Source organism: Onychomys torridus, chromosome 18 (genome assembly GCF_903995425.1).
Source record: "Onychomys torridus chromosome 18, mOncTor1.1, whole genome shotgun sequence".
Classification (NCBI taxonomy): Eukaryota; Metazoa; Chordata; class Mammalia; order Rodentia; family Cricetidae; genus Onychomys; species Onychomys torridus.
This window is the reverse complement of record NC_050460.1, coordinates 20,337,862-20,365,532: the sequence shown is the minus strand read 5'-3', so window position 1 is coordinate 20,365,532 and position 27,671 is coordinate 20,337,862. Positions and strand designations below refer to the sequence as shown.

At 38.9% G+C, this 27,671-nt stretch overlaps 1 protein-coding gene across 3 annotated transcripts in view; it reads left to right on the top strand.

Moving 5' to 3' along the window:
- Window positions 1-25,890, top strand: part of Adgrb3 (adhesion G protein-coupled receptor B3) — a 725,876-nt gene extending 699,986 nt beyond the window's left edge. For 2 of the 3 annotated variants that reach the window (XM_036167755.1, XM_036167754.1), the window contains 3 exons: window positions 8,513-8,548; window positions 19,011-19,115; window positions 25,106-25,890. In XM_036167755.1, the coding sequence (XP_036023648.1) occupies window positions 8,513-8,548; window positions 19,011-19,115; window positions 25,106-25,294 (330 nt within the window). In that variant the 3' untranslated portion in view covers window positions 25,295-25,890. The remainder of the gene's footprint in view (window positions 1-8,512; window positions 8,549-19,010; window positions 19,116-25,105) is intronic. The other variant, XM_036167756.1, reaches the window with a different exon arrangement.
- The last annotated feature ends 1,781 nt before the right edge of the window (window positions 25,891-27,671 follow it).

The following is a 27,671-nucleotide window of genomic DNA, read 5'->3' as shown; positions in this document are numbered from 1 at the left end:
TTTTTTCAAATTTCCATATCCTTATTTTTAAGCATAAATATTATATATACATATATATGACAAAAGATCCACATTTTAATGACTTGGAGATCACAAAGCTTCTATTTTGAAAAGAAAGGAAATTCAGAATAAAATTTAGTTCCTTGCTAATTCTTTAAAAGAGTTTAAGTGTAACTGCTTAGGTGATCTTTTAAGGAACAACTAAAGGAGAATATATACATGATAGAGTGGATAATAAAAAATAGCATTTATATAGAACTTTTCATTAGCAGATCCACAAATCACCTTAAAAACATGAATTAATTAATCTTCACAACATTTAGATAAGTTGTTATAATTTTCAAAGTGAAGGCATCTGTTCAAGGACACAGAGCAAGTATCTGAGAAATAAAGCTATCAAGTCTTCGGCCCCTCCCAATGAAACAAGAGGTTCACTATGCAGGAACATTCATCCCGAAAGGCTGGTGCAGCAGAACATGACAAGCTGTTGCATGCCCTATTCATAGATACACTGTAAAGCTGTGACATTAACCCGAGTTCTCCTCCAGAAGAGGTGACAGGGAGCCCAAGAAGGGCACGCACTGCTGGTTGATAGCCCAGAATTCAGTAGTCCTGAGCAAACAGTGCACAAGCAAATGCACAAGTTGAGGTAGCAAAAGAAGAAAGCCAAAGAGACCAGAGCGGTGAGTGGGTGGAAGCCTGTATTCAAGTAAGCAAGAGGCAACAAAGGAAGGGGCCAGCTCGGACTGCTGCTGCTCCATCAGAAGAGGCTCCAGCTTCCATGGGACTTTGTTCTCCTAACCCCCAATTACTGGGCGTAAATGTTTAAGACATTCATGGAGTTCCTTGGCACAAAAGTGTATCCCGATTTTCTCCATGCCCATTATTACATGGTGCCTTTATTTCTGTTACATGGTGTCGCCCCCAACTGTGGTCATTCCCAGAATGAATCTGTTAAGCAGCTTTGAAAATTCTTAGAACTTGAGCTTTGTAAAATTATGTAAAACTTGTAATATTAAATTGTCATAAGTGGTCTAGCCCAAGATGTCCTCTAACTGCTTCACTTAGGGTGAAGATAAAATGGTCTTCAGCACTCTAAATATTCGCCTTCAGTTAACTGAATTTATCGAGTGCATGATGTGGACATGTGTATGGAAGGGGACAAAGAAAGATTCAACAATGACAAGGCTGGATCATGATCCTAAGCACTAGTTTAAACTTTAGTAGGTGGTCCTTTTGACTTATTGCCTAAAAATTGTAAGTACATTGTTATTTATAAAAAGACAAGTCAGTTCTGGACATTACAGAACAGCTACACCCATAAATCCACAGCAGCTGTGATTGCCCACACATGATCAAACCAGTCAACATTTCAGTGTGGAGGGGCTCATAAGCCCTGAGCCCCAGCTGAGGAGTTATGACTTCTGGGGGAGCTTGGAGAGTCGGTTTTCTTTAAGGATGTGCCCCCTTCATAAGTTGGTCATGCTCCAGGGGATGGTCCCACACTTGTGAGTATAGGGGTAGCACAAATATAGGGGTAGGACTCAATGGGCTAATAAAAGAGAGAAGAAGACATGAAGTTGGGAGGGATTGAAGAGTGAGGAACTGGGGGAATTAGGGAGAGTGAATATGATACAAATGCATTTTATGAATTTCTCAAAGATTAATTAAAATATTGTATTTTTAAAAGGAAGGTCAGCACAACCTCTGGATTGTAGTGCTTCCTATCGGCTTATTTTTTCTGAAATTTCATATATGCATTGATGTCAGTTACAGTTGGGCAGCATTTGCTCTGAGTCTGAATCACTGACAATGTATTGAATAGCATGTGACTGTGCATGTCTCACATCTGTCTGGTCATGACCAGTTCTTTCCTCTTTCCCTGATCACTCAGGGTTAGCATGGGTTGTGTGTCACTGGTTTCTTGCTGGATTCAGCCAGCATGAAGCACTGGCCAGAGTCTGGGTTTGAGGGAAAAATAAAAACTAAAGAGAGCTCTACTGTGTTCCTGCTTTTGACATTCCATTTGCTGTGTGCTCCCGTACACTTCCTGCTTCTGCCCTGTGCTCCACTCCTGAGATTAAGTCCCGCTCTCGGCTTCCTTTGCCCATCCATCTTAGCGTCTGTTGGCTTCTTCTGCTAATCCACTGGTCATCTCATAGTTCCCTTTGTGGCTTCTCAGCCTCCCTATCACTTGAGTTCTTAAGGAATATGTTCTAACGTAAATGCAGAAGTGATTTCTGTTGCTCTCCTGTCAAATCTTGCCTAAGTGCCACTTATCAACAAAACATTTGCGTAATGGAAAAGGTTTAGATAGAACAGAACAGCATGATGTTATTACATACAGAAAGTTTTGCTACTCTAGTCTCTCTGACTGCTTCTATATATCAAAGTATCCATCTATCTGGATACATTCTCAGATAAGTCTCACTGCATTTATAAATGGATGGAATGAGATATCATTCTAGGCTTTCCCCCTGGATATAGAATACAGAGCACTCCCCATAATGGTTATCAAAAGTAAAATATTTTAATGATAATGTCACTTCATAGTGACTGTTACACCACCTCGTGCTGGTGTAAGGATTATATTACATAAAAACCTTTTGAAGATTTGAAGGAGCACTTCAGATGTAAGGCTGTATTATGATGATGTCATTAGTGTCACACTCTGAATGTCTATAAAGACACTTGAACACTACTAAGTCAATATTTGGGAATTTAGAAAAAATGTTATATGGCCTTACTTAGGCATCAGGAGGTATGGTCTCAAACAGAAACCAGATAAAACTGACCATGTGCAGAAGCCATGGTTCATTTTATATATATATATGTGTGTGTGTATTTTTTTTCTCATGTTGATCTGGTAAAAGGAAATTCTTCCCATTTTTATTGCTTTGTTTTTGCTCCTGGATTGGAGAATCTTATCTTTTATGCAGGCATACAAACAAAATTAGCTTGAATAAAAGCCATTTCAGAAAATTAATTATTCCCAGACTTCATTGCCACAGCTATTTTTAATGGATTTGTTATCAAAGCTTTCTTCCTGTGAGGGAGTCCATTCCTCACCCTGTAATAGAAACTTTTAATAGCATTCATATTGCCATTCATTAGTCAGTGGAATTCACTACTTGCTGTGAATTGTCTAGTGTCTTGTCCAGTTTAATTTTCAGTGACACAAATAATGACATAGTTCCTCTGAGAAATTATTCATCATTTCACAAGAGTTACATGTGGAGGCCTCTTTAGGCAGACGTGCACTGAGGGGCTCTCTTAGCCTGAGACCATGACACATTTTTTCCAACTTTTAAGTCATCTTAAAGAATTTCTCTCTTCAATCAGTAAAAGGTATGCCTTTCTAATAAACTGTTTTGATTCTCTCAGCTGCCAATCAGTCCACTTTGAGTGGTTTTCTTTGTGTATTTAGATCACTTGGTTGTCCACATTCTTCCAGGTTATTCTTTAAAACAATAACAATAAAACAAAAGCCAGATTAGTTGAAATTCTGGGCCTGTTGGATACATTCCTTCAATCCTTCACTGCTGTGGGATGTTCTGTATGTTAAATGTATTGCTCTGATTGGTTAATAAATAAGACACTGATTGGCCACTAGCCAGGCAGGAAGTATAGGTGGGACAAGGAGAGAGGAGAATTCTGGGAAGTGGAAGGCGGAGGCAGAGAGATGCTGCCAGCTGCCGCCATGAGAAGATGTTAAGATACTGGTAAGCCATCAGCCACGTGGCAACTTATAGATTAATATAAAGGGGTTGATTTAAGATATAAGAACAGTTAGCAAGAAGCTTGCCATGGCCATACAGTTTATAAGTAATATAAGTCTCTGTGTGTTTACTTGGTTGGGTTTGAGCAGCTGCGGACTGGTGGGTGAAAGATTTGTCCTGACCCTGGGCCAGGCAGGAAAACTCTAGCTATACTTCACCAATCATTTTGCAGCTGCAAACTAATGTGACATATCCTCTGCTAAATGCTAAGGCTATGCAGCTAATTAAGAGAGGATCAAAGAGGTGAACATGTAGGTAGCAAAGAGCGGACAGAAAATTACCTTTCAGAGATCAAATAGGCAACCCATGATGGATTTAATATGGAAGATGAAGGATATGTGTAAAGGACGGGCAATTTGAAGCCTTTGTCTTGGTTGACTATTAGTATTGTCTGTGATGAGAAAGGCCATGTAAAAAAGGATATTTGTACATTGACAGATGGTATTAAAACCTGAGGGATAAGCCATGTAATCCAGGAGAGTGCACAGGACTCAACAGATCTCAGGAGCTCTACATTTAGAAAGAATGGGCATAAGAAACAGCCAGCAAAGGAGATTTCAAAAGGAGCCACAGTAAATGAAAGAAGAAAAAGAGGGGAAAGGAAAAGCTGAGAGCTGATGAGTGCTTTAATGAGGAAGTGATTAACTTTCCACAGCTTCTGAGAGTCCAGTGAGCTGAGGGTGGAAAATCGACCTTGCTGTTTGTCCAAATGGAGCTCATTAGAGGCCTTTGACAAGAATTTTAATGCAGTGTTAAGAGCATCACGCAGTTGCGATGAATTCTAAGTGGCAGATTTTGAAAATGAAACTGCATAAGAGAGAAGAGTGTGTTTCAAGTTACTTGGAAATGAAGGCTACATAGACGGGAAGATTGGTATCTTCATAAAAAACAGCATCACATTGGCTTGTTTTAATTTTACGTGAAACATTTTTTAATTATCAAATTATTTGTAAAACAAAACGTCATGTGGCTTGAACACTTAGTTGATTCTCTTTAGATAAATGGTCAGATAGTTAGAAATATGGTCAGAGCTGAGGGCATGGGTCAGTCAGGAAAGAGTTTGCATTGTGAGCATGGCAACTTCATTTCAGCCCCTCGAACTCACTTGAAAACAAAGCCAGGCACGGTGTCACATGTTTATAACCCCAACACTGGGAAGGTGGGAAACAAACAAAACATGGATGGACAGACAGTACCTGAGGGGTTCCTGAGGTCTTCTAGCTTCATACACATGCATACTCACACAGGAATGTGTACACAAAGTGAACACACATACAAAACAAGCAAACACTGACACTGTCTCTAACCACTTTCATGCCTCACAGAAGCATTTTATAAGGCACACAAGAACACTGGAGTAAACATGTGAGTCACCATCTCAGCTAATGTCAGCCTCAAAAGACTTTGCCAAACATTGCGTATATATGCACCTAAGGGAGAAACACACAACAACAAAATGGGTTGGGATTTTCCTAGTTTTCCCCCTCATACTACCAGTGTGTCAACGTCTCACACATAAGATAAACTGAACATTTTGGGAGCAATTGTCATGTCTGTTTGCTATTGTAGCATTGTTCATAATTGGCCTAGTGGAATGATATTACATTTTTTGTTTAATCAACACAGATTTTCTGTGAAATAAGCATCCTCATATTGATTTCTTCTTCTTCTTCTTCTTCTTCTTCTTCTTCTTCTTCTTCTTCTTCTTCTTCTTCTTCCTCCCCCTCCTCCTCCTCCTCCTCCTCTTCTTCCTCTTCCTTTATCTCCTTCTCTTCCTCCTCCTCCTCTTCTTCTTCAAAATACAATTTGCCTGGAAAAGTTAATCCATTTGATCTTGCTTTATGCTTCCAAAGAATCTTAGTCCCACTGTTGTGACTTGTGGCCTGCCAGGATTATCTAGTGTGACTCTTGCTCAGTTCCAGAACAGTATACAAAATGTCCCAGGCATCTTGTTTGTCAAATATTATCCTGCATGTGTGAGCTAGTAAGACCTGACATGGAAAACAATGGGCTTAGACTCAGACCTGAGTTCTCTCCACAGTTCACTTGCTTACCTCCTGGGTAAGTTGGTCAAACTACTGGCTGTTAGTAATATTCATTTGTAAAATAACACTACTTTCGCAACCATTCCACAGAGAGGTTAGCGTGTTCAAATGTGAAATCACTTTATCAGATGCACAAGGTTGGCTGGGTGGTGGTGGCACATGCCTTTAATCCCAGCACTTGGGAGGCAGAGCCAGGCAGATCTCAAGGCTAGCCTGGTCTCCAAAGTGAGTTCCAGGAAAGGCACAAAGCTACACAGAGAAACCCTGTCTCGAAAAACAAAACAAAAAACAAAAATCAGGCAAAAAAATGCACAAGGTTGCAACACCCAGTATTGTGGGGAAGTGAATAGCCACACACACACATTTATTTCCTTTGGATTTGAAATACCTGACACATTTCCCATACTAGCTGATCTTTAAATCTCCCTGATTTATTTAGTCACCATCCCCACTGCACCCCACCAGGCCTTGATTAAAATCTGTGTGATTCATTTGCTCTTGCCTTCATCTAATCTTGCAGACCGCCAGACCCGCCATGTCCTTTGTTTGCATTTAATTTTAATGAAATTAAATAGGAGAGAAATGAGAAAGAGAGCGCTGTTTGTAGGAGCATCCTTTTTCTTTCCATGTTGCGTGTTGACATGGATGGCATTGGTATTCTGAGTTGGAATCTGTTGCTAGGGCCCTTCAGGTTCCTTCCCATCTTTTCCTCTAGCTCCTACAACATGGAGCCTTTTCAGCATGTAGGCACTGAAATCTCCAGTTCCTAGGCAGCACTGCCTTGTGATCCAAAACAAATGCAGTAACATATGGCTGTTTTCACCTTTGGCAACGGAGAGCCCCTCAGTGCATGCAGCAGAAGGCTCTCTCCTTCTAGCTGACTGAGCCTCTTCTAAGATTCCACCATTTCATTTTCAGAAGTACTGTGAAGCTCATGACAAATGCTTCATAGTAATTGCTTTTAACTAGATGTTTCCATGCTTAGATTTTTCCGTATTATAAAGAGTTTTGCTTAACACACATATTTATAGAAAAAAAAAAAAATGCCTTGCTGAACAGCAGTGCCAAGAAGACAAACCATCCCTAGGACAGAAGAACGAAAGTCCTGACATTCAGTCTGCAGACTGCCGCCAAGAGCTGTGCCGGAGCCAGATTTGTTTAGATGGGTTCTCACACTCCTGCCTCACCAGCATGAAGGTAGCATGCTGCTGGAGGCAAGGCGGAAACAAGCAAGCATCCTGTTTGAGCTCCTCTTTCAATAAGGCGTTCCCTTTCTGCCCTCCCCTCGGTATCCCTTCAAAACTGGATTCCCCATGCTCAGCGGCTTCACCACAACGAGATTCCGTCAGAACTGTCCCGGTTTCCCCCTTTAGTCCTTCTGTCTACTGACATGTGTTCTGAGGGTAGGCTGCCCAGGAGGTGCTGGTTTGATAATGACAACTTTAGCTGTAGCTGCAGAAAATCACATTTCGTGAGTGCTTTTTTGTCTTTCCTGGCGAGCAACAGTCATAATAGCAACTAGAGCTGCCATAAGACTGCAGTGTGACTGAACCCTGAGAAGCTAGTGACTTTAAGGTCATGGGTACTGAGCTGTGAGTAGGGATAAACAAAACACAATCTGCCCAAAAGGTTTGCATGTCTCCCTTACGTGTCTTCCCCACCACCTCCAAAGGGGGAGAGGAGATGTCCACTTAAAGAAAAAGCATAGCAGAGGTTTCCTTTGTACTCTAAAAATGCAGGCATCTTTTTATACTTTACAGACCTCTCCCTCTATACCTCATCCATTTTAAGAATCCGTGGCTCCCTGGAGCAGATGCTAAAAATCCTACCCCCACATTAATATCATAAGAGCCACATCCTCGCAGGAGCTTGCATTCATTTTGTTTTGATCCTATTTCCTGATTTTATCAAGCCCACTGCCTAATTACTTTATTTCATCAATGCGTGTGTATCTATAACAAGATTTGGATGTTGTTTAACAGATTTAGAGTCAGAGACAAAGACTGTGAGACACTGTGTTGGGGTGTGGAATATCTGTGGTTTGACCAGATAGGGATTAAAAGAAAAATGTCTAGCTCCTAAGAACTAGTAACAAGAAGGACTTGGGTAGGAGATGATCCAAATCTGAGAAATTTATACAAGACTGACATAGAAACTTCAGAGCTTAAACAGACAGGAAGACAGGGTTTGCTTGATATGAAGTGAGGTCTCAGCATTCTGAAAGCTGAGGCATGAAAATCCTAAATTCTGAGACCAGCATGAGCTACATAGCAAGAGCCTGTTTAGAAAATAATCTGAATATCTGTTGGTAGAGGTGTCAAAGTACCTAGATTATTTTTCTGATACAACTTTTAATCCTCCATGCCTTCAAAGTGGTTTTTGCTAAACTAGAATCTCTTTCAAGACTGAATGTAGATGGATTTTTTTGCTTAAGAAGCAGCTTTCCTGGCAGCTGATGTTAGAACTCAAGGTGGAAAATATCTGTGTTTTTCCAGCCTTCCATTTTATTGGAAGTTTGGGGTGAAAATGAAAACATGTAGCTGTTTTTGAAATCAGAAAAATAATCTTAATGAAATGGTGTAACCCAAAGAGTGAGCAGGATTATTTTCATAGAATATGATGACTTCCACTGGTTTACCTGGCTAAATATAACTTTGTTGCTTTTCTCCTTCTTCTAAAAACAAACAGAGAAGAAAATCACGGTATTCCGACCTTGACTTTGAGGTAAGTCCCTCTGAATTACTTCATAGATTTAATTATTTAACTCAAGATTGATTTATATCTACTCAAACACAGCACCATGTGTAGCTCTGTGGACATAGTCCTGCCATTGTGTGATCATTATTTAAGTAAACCACGGTTCTAAAATTAGGATATTTCTTCTATACATGGTTGGAAGTAGATGGTTTGGTGTTCTAATTACTCCTCTAAGGATATGCACAGCTGACGTTTTCCAGACAAGCAAAGGTCTCTTTCTAACAGTTGGAAGTAATAACTTGGGAAGTAAGCCGGTCAATCCAGATCATTGAGAGGTAGGAATGCCAATTTCTTGATTTTTTTTTTTAACCTAAGCCATTTTGGCCCAGTTTTACTTCAATGATAACCTGTAGAAATCCCAAGGGGATGCTTTGGCTAAGTTAGCAAAGCTTAGTCTGAGACTTTGCCTATGTTGCGCTGATATTCCTGCCCTGAGGGTCTCTGTGGTACATTCAGACTCAGTTTTTCCAATAGCTAGTGTTGATTCATTGTATGCCTGTGTTTAAGTAGATGTCTTTTCACAGATATAAACAAAATGAAGATTTTCAATTTTTCATTGAATTTATATTGGTGCTGGGATATTGGTGCTGGAAGTCACTAAAACAATACTGTCTACACAGCTTATGCTCAGCACAAACTTAATGATGTTTAAATATCACATAAATGCACTTATGCAGCTTGATAATTGAATGTGATTCATAGCCTGCTGACATAATTGGGTATAATATATGATTAATTTCTCCAACATATTTGTACCCTTGTGATGCACAGACAGAGCTCAATACTCTTAACTGATATTTCTGAAATTATAGAGGCCTCCCGGAATACGGAAAATTCTGGTTCAATCTTTCCATTTGCGTAAGTGAATATTGTGGTCCCACAATGTACAACGCATATGAATGTACAACTTAGTGATTTTTATCTGTCATAATGGTGGACAATGCTTTCATACTGTAAGGGTGTCCAAGAAAAATGATTTTGTTTAGTAGTAACTCAGTGTGTATGCCACAAAATAACGATAAAGAATCCAGCTTCATTGCTTAAATCACAAATATCTAGGCAGCTCCATTGTGGTCACCTATCATGAAATCTGTATTTCAATGAAACCTAAATTTTTAACTAAAAGTACCAAATGTGTTTTAAAAAAATCAAACAAAACTATTTATCAATCTTCACATTTGAGTCTTTTGTGTCCCTTAAGGAACTAATACTGTGTTAATCCTTTAGGTATCAAAAGAATAAAGAATCAAACTGTATCAGTTTGTATGTGTTGTGTACAGCATCCCCTTTCCTGTGACTACATAAAGGAAGTGTGTGTGTGTGTGTGTGTGTGTGTGTGTGTGTGTGTGTGTGTGTAGTCCTGAAAGTAATTATCTGTTACATTATCACAGAAGAACGAACATAGAAACTAACCCACTAGACCTCAATGACAAAACATGGTAAAAATCTAGACCCAACATTGAGCCTCACTACAACCAAGAAGCTGTGTAATAGCAAAACCAAACATTGAGAAGAAATCCTAGCACACAGGAGGTGGATCTTTGTGAGTTCAAGGCCACCTTGAACCACATAGCAATTTGCAGGCCAGCCAGAGTTACATGGTAAGAACAAAACTGGAAACAAGTTAAATCACACTGTGTCACTGAGAACTTAGAAAGAAACTGTTCATTTTTGTTTCCTATCTACTCTCTATGGCAACCACCCACAGCTTCCCTAAGCAGATGCTGTACCTTGTATTCCACACATAAAGCCAAAGTGTTAACACAGATATGTTAGTGGAGAAAAGTTGCAACACACAACTGTGTGATTTCCTTAGCTCTGTAACCACTGTAGCCATTGTAAGGAGCAGTTGAAGCTTGAGGGGCAGGGGACACTCAAACATTACTTTTTCCTTATTGACCATTTGGTGTTCCTCCTTTTCAGCACATATACAATTAGAGGGATGTGACAGAGTTTATGTCAAAAACAAACAAATAAACAAAAATGGCTGTTTTTAAAATTTTTATGATGCTAACACATGTATGTGTGATTGATTTGGGGTTGTCAATGAATAGAATACCTCCCTGCCCCGTCTTCTAAATTCAGACTGGACTAGTTGACTTTATGTCAAGGTCCCTACTACCCTTCTCCCTGAGTGAGCTTTACCATACAATGATCACCTTGGACATTTTACCCTTTCCAGGCTGCCTTGTGGACTCCTGAAAGCATTTTCCTGTCAAACTTTTGCCTTTACACACTACCCAAGGATCATATACAGTTTTAATATTTTGTTAATGAATTGTCTTTAAAACATGAGGATTTCTCAAAAAAAAATTCAGAACAGAACTGTAGCATGACCCAGCTCTGCATTCCTAGGCATACATCCAAAGCACTCTATGTCCTGTGTTTACTGTCATAGTGTTCATATTAGCAAGGAAGAAGCCAGACTCTGTATCCATCAACACAATGGATAATGGAAACAGACACAATAGAGTTTCATTAAGCCATAAGGAAAAAGTGAAATTTGGAATAAAATGGATGGATCTGCAAAACATCACATTTAAGTGGGGTGACTCAGACACAGAAAGATTTTTTAAAAAATAACATGCTGTCTCCTATATGCACATTCTAACTTTTAATGTTTTATGCATAATAATGGGGTGTGGAGGTATAGACCTTGAAACTAAGTAAAGGACCATAACAGGGAGACACATGGTATAGGAGGGCAGTAAGAAACAGAGGGGGAAGGGATGGGAGTGAAGCAAGGGAGGAGAGAAATATCAAATACACCTTTTGATTAAAAACTGTCTTGCTGAGATCTAATTATTGTATGAAGATAAAAAAATAATAACTTCGACAAATAGTTAGTTACTGTAGCTGGAGAAAAGTCCTTTCAGACTGACAGCCTCAAGGATAACACTGCATTCCTGAACAGTAGCCCAAAAGGTAGACTACCTAGAAAGTGGAGAAAGAATAATTCTTGCTCTCTGGAAAGTATGCAGAAAATATGATACTGCTCTTTCTATGTTATGTGACAAAATGTCTTCCATTTTGTATTCCAGCTTCTAGCAGAGATCCCGATATACAGTGAACACTCGTTACGATTCTTTGTGGAATGAATGATTAAAAATTAAACAGCTGATTTTTCAATGGCGTTTGCTTTAACAAAAAGCTTTTGAACAATACTTGACTTAAGGAATACTTGAGTATAGGAAGCAAACTACCTGTGGAGGTAGTACTTGGAAGGTTTCCACTCTGGATTGCTCAGATGGGCGGCATATCAAACAAAACTCAAGGCAGGAAGGAGCAGGTTGAAATCCCAGGGGGAAGTAAGGGCACAGAGGCTTGCAGAAGTGTGGCACATTCATAAAACAAGAGTCAGAATTCACTTAAACAAGGGTCAGTGGAAACAAAACACACAGGGTTTCACCTAACGTGCTGCTAAAGACTGCTAAGCCTGTTTGACTGAACTTCGTTTAGCCTTTTTATCTGTTTACTACTGGAAAGTAACTTGTTACCATCTGACAAATAATTTAAAGGTGAACTATGTTGGTAATATTCGAGATAGATTGATCGGGTGAAACAAGAAGTTGAAATATCAGTTAAAGTGGCTAACCTAGGAAGGAAGGGAAGAACTGACCATGACGGGTGAATCTGTGAAGTCTGGTCTGTAACTAAATGTGGAAAGGAAAGGCGGGACAAAGATGCTTGCATTTTTATATGCATGGGGAAGAGAACCAAGGAAGAGCATGGACATCTGGTTAGGATGAGTTCCAGTGTGATGCTGGCATGAAGGTGCCTAAGGTGATTCGAAGAATCAAGTAGCTAAAAATTGTTTATATTGATGGAGACAAACCTCAGTGAATTCCTGGAAACACAATTACAAATAACCGTTATAAAACTGTAATGAATAACAGTATCTCTTCCATGTTTAAAAATATATAGAGTTTGTTTTTAATATTCTCTTCCAAAAACACAGACATAAACCTTGTTTCATTCTTCCACTGGAATCATGTATCCTTTAAAGTATTTTAGGATATTTCTCTGAAGATTCAGAGAAACCCACATAGCAACCAGATCAGTGCTTCTCACTGAATTTCATTAATGGTCACGAGCAATGTGTAAGGGCAGACAAGGATGATGGATAGTGAAGCCATTCTTCACAGGGCTTGACTTTTATTGGAAGAATTAGGGGCACGTGGTTAAATAAGAGAAAGACATTTAAAATAATTTGATATCACCAGAAAAAAGGCTAAGCTATAACACATGGTTTATGTTAATTTCTAAATATAAGGCATACTATTTCAAAGAACTGTCTTATTCAAAACAAGGTCCTTCCTGCTTTGTCCCCAACTTCCTACAGTAGGTACAATCCATTAAGCAAATAGGACTTGTAATTCAAGCAATTTAATCCTAGATTGTATCCATGTCTTCTATATGCTTTAAATTGTTTAAATTTAAACTGTTTTAAAACGAAGCATTTATAACCAAGCATACTCTTACTGGCACTGACAAAATGTACAACTCATTTGTTTTTGTTTTTGTTTTTGTTTACACCCTCTGTACAGCTTATGTGAAAACATAAGTGCATGCTTATCCAAATTATAACATATTTGGACTCAGATATGAGCATAATTCCTGGGGATGCCAGCTCTGTCTTGTGCATGTATTGATCCACTCTGACCTGGTATGGCCCCTTCATCACCAGCCTCTCACAATATGACTTTGAGAATTAAGCTTAACCCCTTCAACATACATATTTTTTATCAATATGAATATTGACATTCTCTAAAGATCATTTTCAAAAGGCCACTCTAGAGAGGTGAAATGAATGTACAGAGCACTAATGAACAAACCTATCACTAGGTTTGTCCAGGCAATCTCTGTCTATAAAATTTGTAAGGCTGGAAATGGTGATTCACCGAACTTGTTTCTAATTCATGTGAGCTTAGGTTCCCTAAGTCCTGCACTCTAAGTTGAATTAGGAGAGTTTCTGACATTCCCTAACAATTCTCATCAGCTTAAAGAGTCCATACACACTAGTACATCTTCTCTTTATAATTCAGACTTTTTCTCTGTAGTTCAAACACAGCTCTGTGGTTCACACTTCTAAATTTGAAAGTGAAAATTGCCAGTTTATTGCAAATCTACTGTTAGTTCCTCCAAACCACTTTTGGAGGGGTGAGCATGCACAACAGACTGAGAATGAGAAGGCAGGGTGCCTGCCTGAAGTCATCATCACCAGGGTGCCTTGGGGCTGAAGAGATGGCTCAACACCCATGGCTCACTACAACCTGTAGCTCCAGGGGGCATTCTATGTCTCTGGCCTCAGCAGGCACCTGTACTCATAAGCACATACCCTCCTTCAGACACACATGTGTGCATACAATAGTAAAATAATTTTAAGGGGCTGGCGAGATGGCTCAGAGATTTAGAGCACTGGCTGCTCTTCCAGAGGTCCTGAGTTCAATTCCCAGCACCCATATGGTGGCTCACAACCACCTAAGGAGATCTGGTGGCCTCTTTTGCCGTGGTTCCCCCTCCTGGCATGGTGGTGTATATGCAGATAGAACACTGTATACATAATAAATAAATAAATCTGTAAAAAAAAAAAATTTAATTTAAAAGTACACATTCTTTCCAATGGAGAAATGTTTTTAATAGGAGGAGAAGATAACATTTATAGTAGTTTTCTATGATTCGGGCAGCCTCCTTGCTTACATGCCTATGCTACCCCATGCATTTCATTTATTCAGTAAGCATTCACTAAGCATCTACTAACTACCAGACAGTGTGTTAGGTGTCGAGGAGGCACAGAGGAAGAGATCACTGTCTAGGAGTTGTCCTGAGCGGGAGGGGTGGGGGGTGGGAAGTTGGGGTGGGGGGGGGGAGGACATGAGTGCCAGCATTAGAAATATTGTAGTACTGCAAAAACAGTTTCAGGTGCTCAATATCTAGAGGGTGAGGGCCTACTACAGAGGTGCATAACCCCTCCTGGCTCTCTTTTCTCCCATCTGAACAGACCATCATTTAAAACCCTGAGCAGTGTATAGCAGGATGCTTTCTGAATCTCTGAGATATACCTAAGACAGCAACAGACTTGGAGACTCAGCTCACTTACCACTTGCTAGAGCAAACTGCCTCCTTGTACTTCAGCCCAGGCCTACTCAACGAAGTGGAGGGAATGGCTGCTGCCTACCAGGGTTACCGGGAGGCTTTAGAAAACCAGCTGCCTCCTCTTAAGTGGCTCCTGTCTGTGTGCTCCAGTGTTAAATGTTTTACATCATTTGTAAAATCTTCAGGATAGTCCTACAAAGTTGCCTCATTGCTGAAGCTGCAGCTACAGGGAGACCCGAGTGCCTGTTCCAGGCCATGAAACTTGAAATTGATGGAATTTCCACAGGGCCAGAGCTATCACACTTAGCATACTCCAAGGATTTAAGGGTCTTCAAGAGTTCTTAGGATATAGTACATGCTTAAGATGTCAGGTCATTTTATAATCTCATTTTTTAAAGCTATCCAAATTATAGTGAATGTGCTTTATAACATATCACGACTTCTCTAATATCAATAACTAATGGGTTCCAAAGGCTGCATTTTTTAATTATAAAAGTACAAAGTTTCCAACACTGAAAGAGATTTTGTTGTTGTTGTTTGTTGTTGCTGCTGCTGTTAAATGTTTTTAATAAAAAATGAAGAAGAAATAAAGGATTAAGCTGCTTGGGAGAGCATATATATGTGGTCAGCTTGGTGGTCATCTTGAGAGAGGTTTATGAATCTTTCAAAACAATGTGAAATGATATTAATCTGAGTGGAAAGGAATATTACTATTCGCTGATTTTTATTGCAAAACACTCGTACAGTATTTACAGTGAAATATAATGAAAGTAACTGAGTTCTGAAGATATTGCCAAACAGACTATACTTTGTGTTTTTACATAGAAATTACATGTTAGAGTTTTATCATCATTTTAAGAGTTTTAGAAAACTGAGGTATAAATTGAGTTTTTCGTAGAAATTGATTTCTTTGAGAAACAGGATATTTAAGTCACAAAAGAAATAAAGAAGTGAACAAAGCCTTAGGTTAACCAGGATCCGGGAAGAGTCATAAAAATGGACCAATAAACTTTAGAAGCATGAAAAAGTCTACCTAGGTCTCTAAGATCATCAAAAGTATAAATGCCACAAATGAAAAGTTTCTGAAGCAGGTAAGGGGAAGAAACCCTTAATATTTTGTAAAATCTGAAAGTGTGGCTAACTTTCCAGCCCAGAACATCGCTGGATAGAAATCTGTCGACATTCACTAGTAAAGCTAGCATTCTTATTGAGGGAACCTCTCTCATTCTCGATGAAGGAAGGAAGACGTACTTGAGACCATGACAAAGGAGAAGTTACACAGGGGAAGCCAAACTGAGCTGTCAGGTACGGGAGCTATTCACCACAGCTGTAGTTGATAGCTCTTCTAGAATGTGGGCTATTATTGCTGTGGTGGTTCCTGGCAGTGGCACAGTGGCCATTTCAGTTCAAAATGATTATCTGGCAAGAGAATCTATTTGCAACTAATGTTTGCAAGTAGGGAAGGTTCTATATTTCAGCATCTAAATTACCATTTGCCTCCATATTTACTGCAGGATATTTTAGCTTTATTATTAGAATACCTTTCATGGAACAATGTGAAATATTTCAAAATTATCTCTGTTTATATAACATTGGCAGCCACCATAACTTTATATTTTTCACTGTCTATTTTTAGTGTGTCCAACCAATCTAATTTTTTTTTAAAAAAAAATCAAATCCATCAAATTCAGAATCAAATACTGCTCATTCAAACAGACTGTATACAGAAAACTCCCAATCTGTTAAGGTATCAAGTTTCCCAATGAGACGTTCGACATAGACATTGCTTTTTAAACATTCTTCATAGAACAAAGGTATTTGATTGCAAGAATCATGACATGACTTTAAATAAAACACACAAACAAAAAGATTCCTGTTGGAAATATGTGGACTAATTTAGCTCTTGGCTGGGAAAGAGTAGCAAATTTGATTGACATTCCCAACAAGGTGGGACTAGAGAGCTCACCCAAAACACAGTAAAATCAACTCCCAGGGTAAAGTATAAACAGAGCTGCCTGCAAAACATAACCATCCCCTGCCTGTAGCCAAAATGTTGTTCTCTGGTATCAGGCTACTCCCGGAGGATGTGTTGCTTTTCTTTAAGGAGGAATTGGTTTTGCTAAGGGGAAGAGATTCAAGAGCATGGTTGAAAATAGAGATAGAAATCAGAATATTCAAACTAAAAAGAAGAAAAAGAGAGATACTATAGACCATCAGAATCATAATTAATCATTTTTAACTTAAGTATGAACTTGTGAAGATTTGGCAATTGTCTTATTTGTATTTCCCATAGTTTTCCCTGTGAATTTAATCAGAGCTATAAATTTCCATTTATTTGAATTACAATGAAATTAGTTCTGGTTTTCTCCGTTAGACTTTGAACTGATAGGAAACAGTAATTCAGCCAGATTATTTTCATCAGTGGTACTCCAGCATTTAGCACAATGTGAGGTGTTCATAAGAATGCATTAAATGATGCAGTGAAATGTGCTGGGTGAAATGATGGTGGTGTGACGTCACCCCACACAAAAGGAAATGACTGTGTGGTGATGTTCATTGCCATGAAAATGTGGTTTCTTGTTAAACATTCTGTGTGTCACAGGGCTATAATTTAATGAGTGTCTTAGTGCCTAGAACTTCATAGAACCATTTGTCTATCAAGCGCCGGGTATACTGAATTACTTTGCTAGCTATCATGGTCCTCAGAATCCCTCCACTGAGTTGCTTATGCAAATCCTCACTCTCATAAATCACCATCAGCCATCACTAGTCAAATTATGTTTGCCTGGTGTTCTTCGCTCAGCCCCGCAAACCTGTTCATGTCCTCCCTTTGAGACTGATGGGAAGTTAATGGCGCTGTAATTGCTTGCTATGTTTCATGCCCTATCATGAGTCATGCTGCCGTGTTCATCCTCAACCACCTGATTCTTCAACAGCCAAGTCCTAGAGCTCCAGCAGCAAGATGGAAATTAGCTACTGCATGACTTAAAATGGCAGGATTCTCTCACATGAACGTAGGGCTGTGGAAAAGCGAAACACATCAGCCTCACAGTGAATTACCGAGACACTACTCGTGGAGTTAGGAGACTCAGGTCTGCAGAGGAGAGGATCGGCTTTGGCAATATGTTAAAAGATTCAGTTTAACTTTCCGTTTGTCCTTTCCCCGTTTGTCCTCTTTGTAAGCATCTATAAAAAAAAAAAATGAAGTGTTACCAGTCTTTCCCCAAAAGATGTATTTATTTTTCTCAACAAACCCTTACGTCCAAAAAGTTTGCTAACTAAAACAGTGGGCCAAAAGTTCAAATCAGAGCCCAAACATCAATCTAATAGCCTCATTCAAACCACATAAGCAAATGGTGTTCGGATGTGTAGGTTTGAAAATGCTGTGAACTCTTAAACATGACACCAGAGTCCTGGAGAATGACCAAAATGCTGATTCATAACTTTTGAAAATCAATGTCACCACAGAATGGCACTTGTAAATATGGAGAGTTTATTCTCTGACTTTGCTACTAGTGTCCTTTAAAAGCTTTATAATAGGAAAATATTCAAATGCCCCAAATCCCCCAAGATCATTTTTACTTACAAGCCCATTGTTGGTTTATAATGAAATTGAGAGAAATGCATGTAACTGGGGAAGAAGGGAATTAATATACATGTACCTGTGATTTTAATAGCTCATCGGCCACACAATGTGTGCTCCAAGCTATGACTGCTAAGATTCTACACCATCTGGTAAACAAGTATATGAAACCTGTGGGCCAGATTTCCCTTCTGCAAATCTCTGCAGTTATCCACATGGAGAGTGCAAGGTCTTAGATCCCACACATCTTCCAGGCTCTTTAGAGCTCTGAGTCAGCATTAATAGCAGGACCTGGGACTGTGTTCCCCCTTTAGTACAGTGAGCTCCATTTGTACTGTTTATAGAAATAAGACATAAAGAAGCAATATTTCCCATGGCAAACATCAAGGACTCACGTGCTTTATCAAGTCCAAATTTTTAACATTTTTAAATTACTGCAACAATTTTTGCAGAACAGACTTAACTTTTAAAGCATGAAAACCTTACGCAGGGATGATGGCTATGTTTTAATGCACCCATGAGAAGAAGAAATTTACTTTTTTATAATCTTGTGAGAGGAAAGAAAAAGCCCTTTCATCATTTTCAGAAAGAAATAAGAACAGGACAAAGAATCTGGGCCATGCCATTTGCATATGTGGTGTCTTTAGGGACTACTGGCTCCTGCCTGACTTAGGTTCCCTTAGTATTAAACAGCTTTAAAGAACATGTGAGTCAAATTAGGAATGAGAGCCACCCTGTTCTCTCTTGCAGAAGGTCATGCACACAAGGAAGAGGCACATGGAATTGTTTCAGGAACTAAATCAGAAGTTTCAAACTTTGGACAGATTTCGGGACATACCAAATACAAGCAGTATGGTGAGTATGTTCTGCATCCACAGTGCCCCATGTCAAGCTGGGCCACATGTGAGGCCTACGGTGACCCTTACCCTCCAGGACAACTAGAGAACGAACAAACAAAACAAAAAAGCAAAAATAAAAAAAAAAAATAAAAAACTAGTGCACACAGGAACATTAACAATCCCAAAATGCACTTGGGAAAGGTCACCAAAAGACTTTCTAGGAATGACAAGATTCTTTAGGTATATCATTCTACTTTCAAAGGTCTTCCCTGATAAGCTTTAATTAGGATTAGGTATATATCAAAAACAGGTTGGTTTCATATGGCCATTTTCCCACCAGTTAAAATGCAGTTCAAATCTCCAAAGAGTTTGCGAAATTTATCCCATTGTTATTCTGATGCCTGCCATTTTAAGGCCACAAAAGATAATACTGGTATAAATAAGAAAGCTAAACCAGAATAGTACAATTTTATCTCCAGAAAACCCATTTGTTTAGGGATGTGAGTTTTGGATAAAGGCCAGCATCAGGAACTTGGGTTGTTGGTTGTAACCATTTCCTCCTCATCCATTCATACCACTGCCATCCTAGTATAGGACTCCATGAAATTAACTCTGCGCCATGCGTGACTCAGGGCACGGCATAGTCATCGCTTCAGAGAAGGCTTCATCACCACTGGTAAGTGTACTCTGCCAGGACTCTAGGAATTTGAACTACTTGAAATGACAGCAAGGAACTACCTGAGCTTGAGCAAGGCTTGCAGATCTTTGCTCCTAAAGCTCGACTTCCTCTCCTTACATGGGATGCAGAAAGTGACAATGGATGGTATGGACTGGCTTCAGCCCTTGCAACATTCCAAAAGCAAAGGTGAGGACAGGATGCTGGGGTAGACTGGGGTCTGCTGCCTCCCAGCAGTTCTTCAGCTCACATGTGGTGTGCCAGGGGGGCAATGCAACCCCTGGGTAGTTCTTTACCAAACAGTAATAGATAAATGACCAATGTATAGAAAGATGTAGGTAGATGGTAGATAGGTAGGTAGGTAGGTAGATAGATAGATAGATAGATAGATAGATAGATAGATAAAATGATAGAAGTGTATAGATAGATGAAAGATGTAATATATATTACTTATACCTATATTATTTCTAATCACAAAATATATGAGTAACATGGTGTTTGATCATCTTCTAGTGCATGTATTCCACATGTATCTTTTGAGTCTTAATCTTAGCCAACTGACTAAGAAAATTAGAGCATGAAAAGCTAAAGGATGAAACACACAGATATCCTCATCTTTTTCCTTCATTCCTCTCCGTACTTACACATTCCTGGTCATGGTAAGTTACTGGTAAATGGCAAGTATGGATGTATTCCACAGCAATAGTAGCTCAGTCGATTTTTAACATCTCTAACACAATACTAGATATATTAAAGATGCGTACACTTTGTGTTTTGTGAGTGATTCCTTCTCATCTACTTCTCCAAATATTAAATCATCAATTTTCAGCTACCAGCAAATGAGAACGACACCACTGAGATTAGACCTAAATGCATTAGCTACTCATTTCAGAATATTGAAAGCCAACATGAAAATAAAATGAAGAGACATCGGGACATCATTTTTTTTTTTTTAAGTAGAGGTTGTGTTTACAAGTCTGCAAGGCTCAAGCAACAGCTACAGCTGACTAGCTGCTGTAATATGATTGTAATTTCCCCTGGTCGTGTAAATGACAACAACTGGTCTGGGTATTAAATCATTAATGGCACAAATGTCTGTGTCTCGGTTTCCTAACAACCGAAATAGTCTACTAATTACAGCACATCTCTGCAGTAGTGCACCTTTTCCAGAGGAGAATTATAAATAAATATTTACCATCAGGGAGTGAGGAGGATACTGTCATTATTGCTGTTTGACTATTGTCCTAGATATCCAAGAAAACAAAGAATGGGTCCTTTATTCAGCCCTGATTAATAATAAAAAACAACATGCAAATGAGTTCATTATCCTTAATTCAGGCACATAACTTATAGGGATACATTGCCAATGAAAAACTGTGTAATTAGGAAGAGAATGGCATTTTTAGGAGATCTCAGTTTCTCTGTCTTGAGGGGAGGGCTGCTACTTGTCAGCAGCTGCCCACCACGGCTCATGATAAGCATTATGCAGAACAATAACAGATGGAATCAAAGGACACTAAAATATAATTTAGTCCATTTTCTTACTTCAAGGCAGGAAAATGTATACAACATCTCATGAAGCAATGGGCACTTCTAGATGACCCCAAGATGAAACTCTTTTACCCTGAGTGATTTCACAATTCAATCAAGAGCTCTTTCCCCCAAGCAGCTTCTAGGGATGCATGATCTTTTAGAATAGTCATCCTCTCTTTTGCTTTATCCACAAATGAGAGGATTGGCAAATGAAGCAAAGAAAGGATGGAAGTAATGAAGGAGGAACAAAGTAGGAAAGAGAGTTGAAGGGATTTAATTCTACTGGACCTTTAAGCCATTCCTGGCTCCATCAGCTATTGGGAATTTTCAAGCAGCCTGTCATGCTTTGGGATGGTTGTGAATTCTCATATTCACCTAACTGATGTGTCCCAAAACCAAATTAGCATGTTCAGAAGCTCTATGCATGTTGGCTTACAATGGCCCAGGAGTTACTAGACTTTTAACACTCCGTCGAACTATCTCCTCCTCCTATCCTTGAACTCAGAAGACAAACAATGGTAGTGTAAACTCAGGAGCTTATACAAGTCACATAGTTTCATATCATTATAGTCAGGCCTCCATTGAAGCCTTTCCCAGCCTATGTAGCTCTCTCTGTAGAATTCAATAATCCCTTTCAGGTGTTCCCCAGTTTAGCATTCACTTGAGCCACAGAATCTATGAGGCTCTTTCTCTCAGGAGAGTCTGTACACTACTCCCATTGCCAGACCCAACACCCAGAAAGATGAGTAGCTTGTGGGTACTGTCCCTCTTTGCTAGCCACTGACTCACTGCCTGCTTGTAGCTGGGTCCTGCAACCATTCCACATGGAGGGACCTACCTGTTGTAGGGACTGCCACATAGTCATAATTGAGAATGAGAACAGGGTCAAGCTGGGAGTGCCTTAGGATAAGAACGGAAGGGAGTAAGAACACCAATTTTAAATGAATACTGAACTTCCTGGAAATTCAATTGATTATACACTGAAAAATATACCATTATGCAATTGGTAGCTAGATAGTTTGCCAATGCTTAAACTTGGCAATTTTTGTTCAAGTGCTTGACCATTAACATATTTTTAAAGGGAGGAGGGGGTCCCATCTGTTCCAAACTTAACAGCAAATGAGCTAGCATTTTTAATACCTGGCAGAGTTGGTATAATTGGATTTTCCAACACACTGAACAGTCCCAGAAATCTCTTTTAAACACTGCTCTTGTCTAAAATAGATGGGTTCACTCTGGACTTGATGTGGCAGAATCAAAAGCGATGAATCTTTCCATTAATGGTTGGTGGTTCAGGGCCCCACAGCACCTCCAGACTTTCAACTGTTTGCTTTTGCCTACAAAATAAATTCCAAGTTGAGGAGTTGGGCACTCCAAGACCCTCATACTCTGGCTCTGTTCATCATCTGCATGTTTTGGTTTCTGCTCCTTTCTTTCTTGGGACAATTAGAATGAATCAAAATGACTGTTACCACGGTTTGCCATCTCAGCAGTCCAAATTTTGATATCCACCCAACCACACATATATTCCTACCAACCCTACCTTTCTGTGCTGTCTTGAATGCCGCTGTTCTAGAAAAGGATGATGTGCTTCACACAAATAAGCCATCCCTGTACTTCCCTTTGATCTTCTGTAACACTTTTACTGGAACACAGATGTGAAATAGACAAGGAGGAAGGGGGTAAAACAAGAAGATCATAGAAGGAGAAATTATGATCAACATACATCATTTGCTAAACAGCACCATTCCTTTGTGAAATTAATATACATGAACTCAAAGTATGTAACTTTCATTTGATTATAATCACCTTACATAATAAATATACTTATTAAATAATAAGCATGGGTTTAATTCCTCACTGACACTTAAAAACTGTTTTCAAGTACACAAAGAAGGTATTGATTCACACATGGCATTGACATCTTTGCCACATAATACAAAGCCTATCTCTGTTATGCAAGTATTCGAATTAGGGTTTAGGTAGAATTAATACATTGCTCAAGGTCACATTCACATTGCGGAGGAACTGGTATGTGGACCTATGTGTATCAGACTTTTAATCTTGGGTTCCCTAGTAGACCATTCTGCGTTTCCAGATGGGATTTATTATTTTCACCTTTGGACCTAATATAATAGGCAGGCAAAAGCAGCTGGTAAAGAGTACTGGTTGAAGGAAACAGAGCAAGAAGAAAGGAGGGCTGAGGCATGACATTTTTAACATGTAAAGCTGAGTAATTTCCTTCACCTATCCTAAAAGTTCACTCTTCATTAGGTCTTTACTATTAGTTATTTCTCTTTGATTTCCTCATAATAAGAGTAATTCCCAAAAACATCAAAGGTACTCAGAATTTTAGGGTTTAATCTATAAATATAATGATTTCTATAGACTGTTTTGCTTGTTTATACTTTGATATGAGGTTTGAAGTACTGAGTAGAATGAATATTAAAAAAAAAAAACTATAACAATTGTGTGTTCCACTTAGTAATTGATCATAATGAATTGAAGACCAGATTTGGGAAGAAGGCTAAGACATTTATGACAACCAGAGTATTTTTATTAATCAGAGTCTCCTATAAACAAAGAATGAGAACACAATTTCAAACGATCTTAGTAATAATCTTTGGAGAATGAATTCAAGGACTAATCGAAACTAAAAAGAGCTGGAAAGGAACCGGGGTATGGAAATTGTTTAGTGAAGCCAAGTTCAGTTGTCTCTCCTGAATAATGATAAATTTAAATGAAGTTCTGTATCCAATTAAAACCCAGACTGTTGTAAAAATGACACCCTCACTTGACATTTCCTCTTACAACATTGAATAAACTCAGCTTTAATCAATACTCTACTTAATTTGGCTTCTTTCAGATTAACTGCTGGTTGTTTCGGTGTTTGGGTTTAATCTTCTTCTAAGGAGTTTCAGTCATGATTTCCATCTCATTCTTTGATGATATTTAGCTTATTCTGTGCCATTCAAATTCCCCCACTTACACAAATATTTAAATGACATTGGTTTAAAAGGAGTCAAATTCACTAGGAAATCTTAGACTATCAGATGAAGGCATTGCTGTGGGAGTCGATTCATGTACTTCCTGAGCTCTACAAGATGGCACTTGTGGAAGCGTGCCCATTAAAGCTTGGTTAGTGTGGATCAGTGGGTACACACATGGTGAAGTGTTCCCCAGTATTGCTGGATACATTTTCCATACAGCCATGCTCTTTAAAAGGAAGGATGATAGGTATGTCACTCAACCAAATAGAGTATCATGGAGAGCAAACATCCAGAAAACATAAAGCAAGAGAATATAACAATATATGAATATTAAAATATGATAATTTCTTGGGGAAGAAAAAGGACTTCATTTTTTTAGTGAACTACTACTAGGTTGAGTGACTATTTGGCATCAAACAGGATGTCCTGAGAACTAGATTCACGTTTGTTCACTTTGCTAAAATTTCTGCCACAATCTTTAGATTTTCTGCACTTAATCTTATCAATGACTTCACTCTCTTTCATATTTCTTTAAATAGTCATAATGACATTCAAATATGTCATCTTTCTTGCTTTCTGTTCACATTACTGTTCACATCTTTCAATTCCTGAAATATCTATGATAACTTAGAGAGTATATTCTTCACTTTGTCCCATGAAAGAAAATTTAAATTGAAAATACCCTTTGCAGCTACCCTCAATTTTCAATCATCTCTGAATCCTGTAAACTGTATACTTTCTTCCTGGGAGCATCAGCAAGCAGTAATACTAATCACCAACTAAAAGCTTTGTTCTTCTTCTCAACAGGAAAACCCAGCAGCAAACAAGAACCCCTGGGACACTTTCAAAGCCCCCAGCGAATACCAACATTACACCACAATCAATGTCTTAGACACAGAGGCGAAGGATGCTTTGGAGCTGAGGCCTGCAGAGTGGGAGAAATGTCTGAATTTGCCTCTGGATGTGCAAGAGGGTGACTTTCAAACAGAAGTGTAACACAATCAAAGTGAACTGAGGTGGAGACACAATCATTTGACACTGACACTGAGATTGGGGAAGCCTGACATTTCCACCTTGACAGTGTGACTTTTCTGTCAGGACCTTCCTGTGCCAACATCAATGTTTGCATATGGTAATTTCTCACTGGTCAGGCTAGTGTACAGTTCTCACCACCCTGTGTTGTAAGTACCCGTGGAATGGATTTGAAGGTAATCTTTCTAGATAAACCTCAAGCAACGATTCATGTTGTAACAGCTTCATGTGGTTTAGTTTTCAGAAAACTTCACCATGAAGCACAATGTATATATTTATGCAGTTTTTAAAGTTTATAACAGTCTGTTTGGCCATTACTACACTTTTTACTTTATAATATAAAAGCAAAGTTTTTGTCATTAAATGAATGTTTGTTGAGCTACATTCTTCATTGCTTTAAATGCAATAAAGTAATAATCTCACTTTTATATGAATAATATATTTCACATCTTTATTATTGCAGTTTTCTCTAGAAGGCTCTGAGTAGCTTTCTCTGCTGCAGCTGTGTATAAAATATTTAAAATGTTGTATGGTGTAAATAAACTTTTGTCTACATATCAGTTTTTTAGTGCATTTTATTTTGGATTTGTTGAACAGGAATTTACATATTTATAAAGTTTTCTTTTTCGATACCGACACTGAAAATGTATTCGGAGTTTTAACAGCATACCATTATTACTCCTTTGAGCCTAATGATTTTTCAATGTAATGACAGGTTTGCATAGTGCTTCTGTATTTCCTACTTAGACACCTTTTGGAACAATGTACCATGTAAATGGGGCTTGTCAGAAATCTGCGACCACCATCCTCTTCATAACCTTATGTTCTTTCCTGTCTTCTGGCAACATGGCAAGTGACAGAAAACAGTAGTTTATAAACAAAGAATGATACAGGGAACATGTGTGAGGTGATTCAGTTTGTTGAATGTTTCACAGAAAACTATTTCCACTGGAGTTCTTTATAACATAAACATCAACGAACTTCTTCAGGACCTTAAATATTTGATCTGCATACACTCCAGCAGAAGGAAAAGGAGAATGGATGTAATTGTCTCTGGTTTGAAAGTAAGAAGCCTGAGATTAGCCAGTTGTACAAGCAGTTCCCAGGGCCCTCTCTTGTAGTGATGCCTCTTGCTTGCTCAGACACATGTTCGAGGAAGGTCAAGAAGGAATTCGGCAATTGCCAGGGCCTTTAGATGGCTGGAGAATGTATTTTGCAGTCCGAAGCATTGCAGATAATGGGAAGAAGATGAGGGGTATCCTCCCATGTCCTCGAATGCTTAATTTGATTAGCCTTCAGTTACACCTGAGCTGTGTGGTCTTCGTTTGGAACTCGGGTAGATCAGTTCCTGCTCCTGGCAACCTTGATGACCCTGGGGGACTGGCACTTAGGTTGCAAGGGAGAGACAATGGTGCTTCAGTCTTCAAGTGTGCCTCTGAGCTGGAGCCTTAACCATAGAGCTCAGGCAGAACCCTTGTCCCACGCTGAAAATGTTCTCAGTGTCAAGGTGTTGAAAGTATATTTTTAATCAGATTTTAAAGATAAAAGTGGTATCATTATGCAAAAAGGAGTATCACATAAAGATTTTTCAATAAATTAAATGTTAATTACGATATAATTGTAGAGTCTATTGAATTTATGAGATGACTTTTTTTGGTGAGAAGGAATATTTGATAAATCTTCTCCTTCTCTGACTCTTTCTCCTCCTTTTTGTCCCACCCTACATCTCTCTCTTACCTATGTACACACATGTGTCTCTCTGTGTGTGCACATACATTAAAACTCATAGTTCTCTGCTCCATCTCAGAAACCTATAGCTATGAATGCAACTGTATAGAAAGTCACTCACTCCAATTTGTAAAACCTAAAACTTTTTGAAAAATTGCATTAGTCAGATGTTTCAAAATATAAATTCAATAAGTTTTAAAACACAGAAGTTCAATACATCAGAGTAATATTTCTTCTAAATATTTACTATCCTAAAATAAACCCTTACATTTCTACTAATTCAGTATTTCGTGGCTGTTAATTGGAAATTGCTTACCAAAATAACTGGGGCTGGAATTTGGGGTTTGCTAGGAGGCATGCCAAGTTATCAGCATGGTTGATTTCTCTGCTTTTGTTTTTTTAATCCATATTTTAAAAATACAGATTGAAAAGTCCTTAGAAATCTGAAGTTCAGGAAACCTCATTCTAGTCTGTCCCACTCTTTTCCACACCCGTGTGCATACACACACACACACACACACACACACACACACACACACACACACACAAGGCGGAGTTGCAGCTGTCTCCTTCGATGGGGACTACCATCCAGTCTCGGACATTTCTTCCCAGA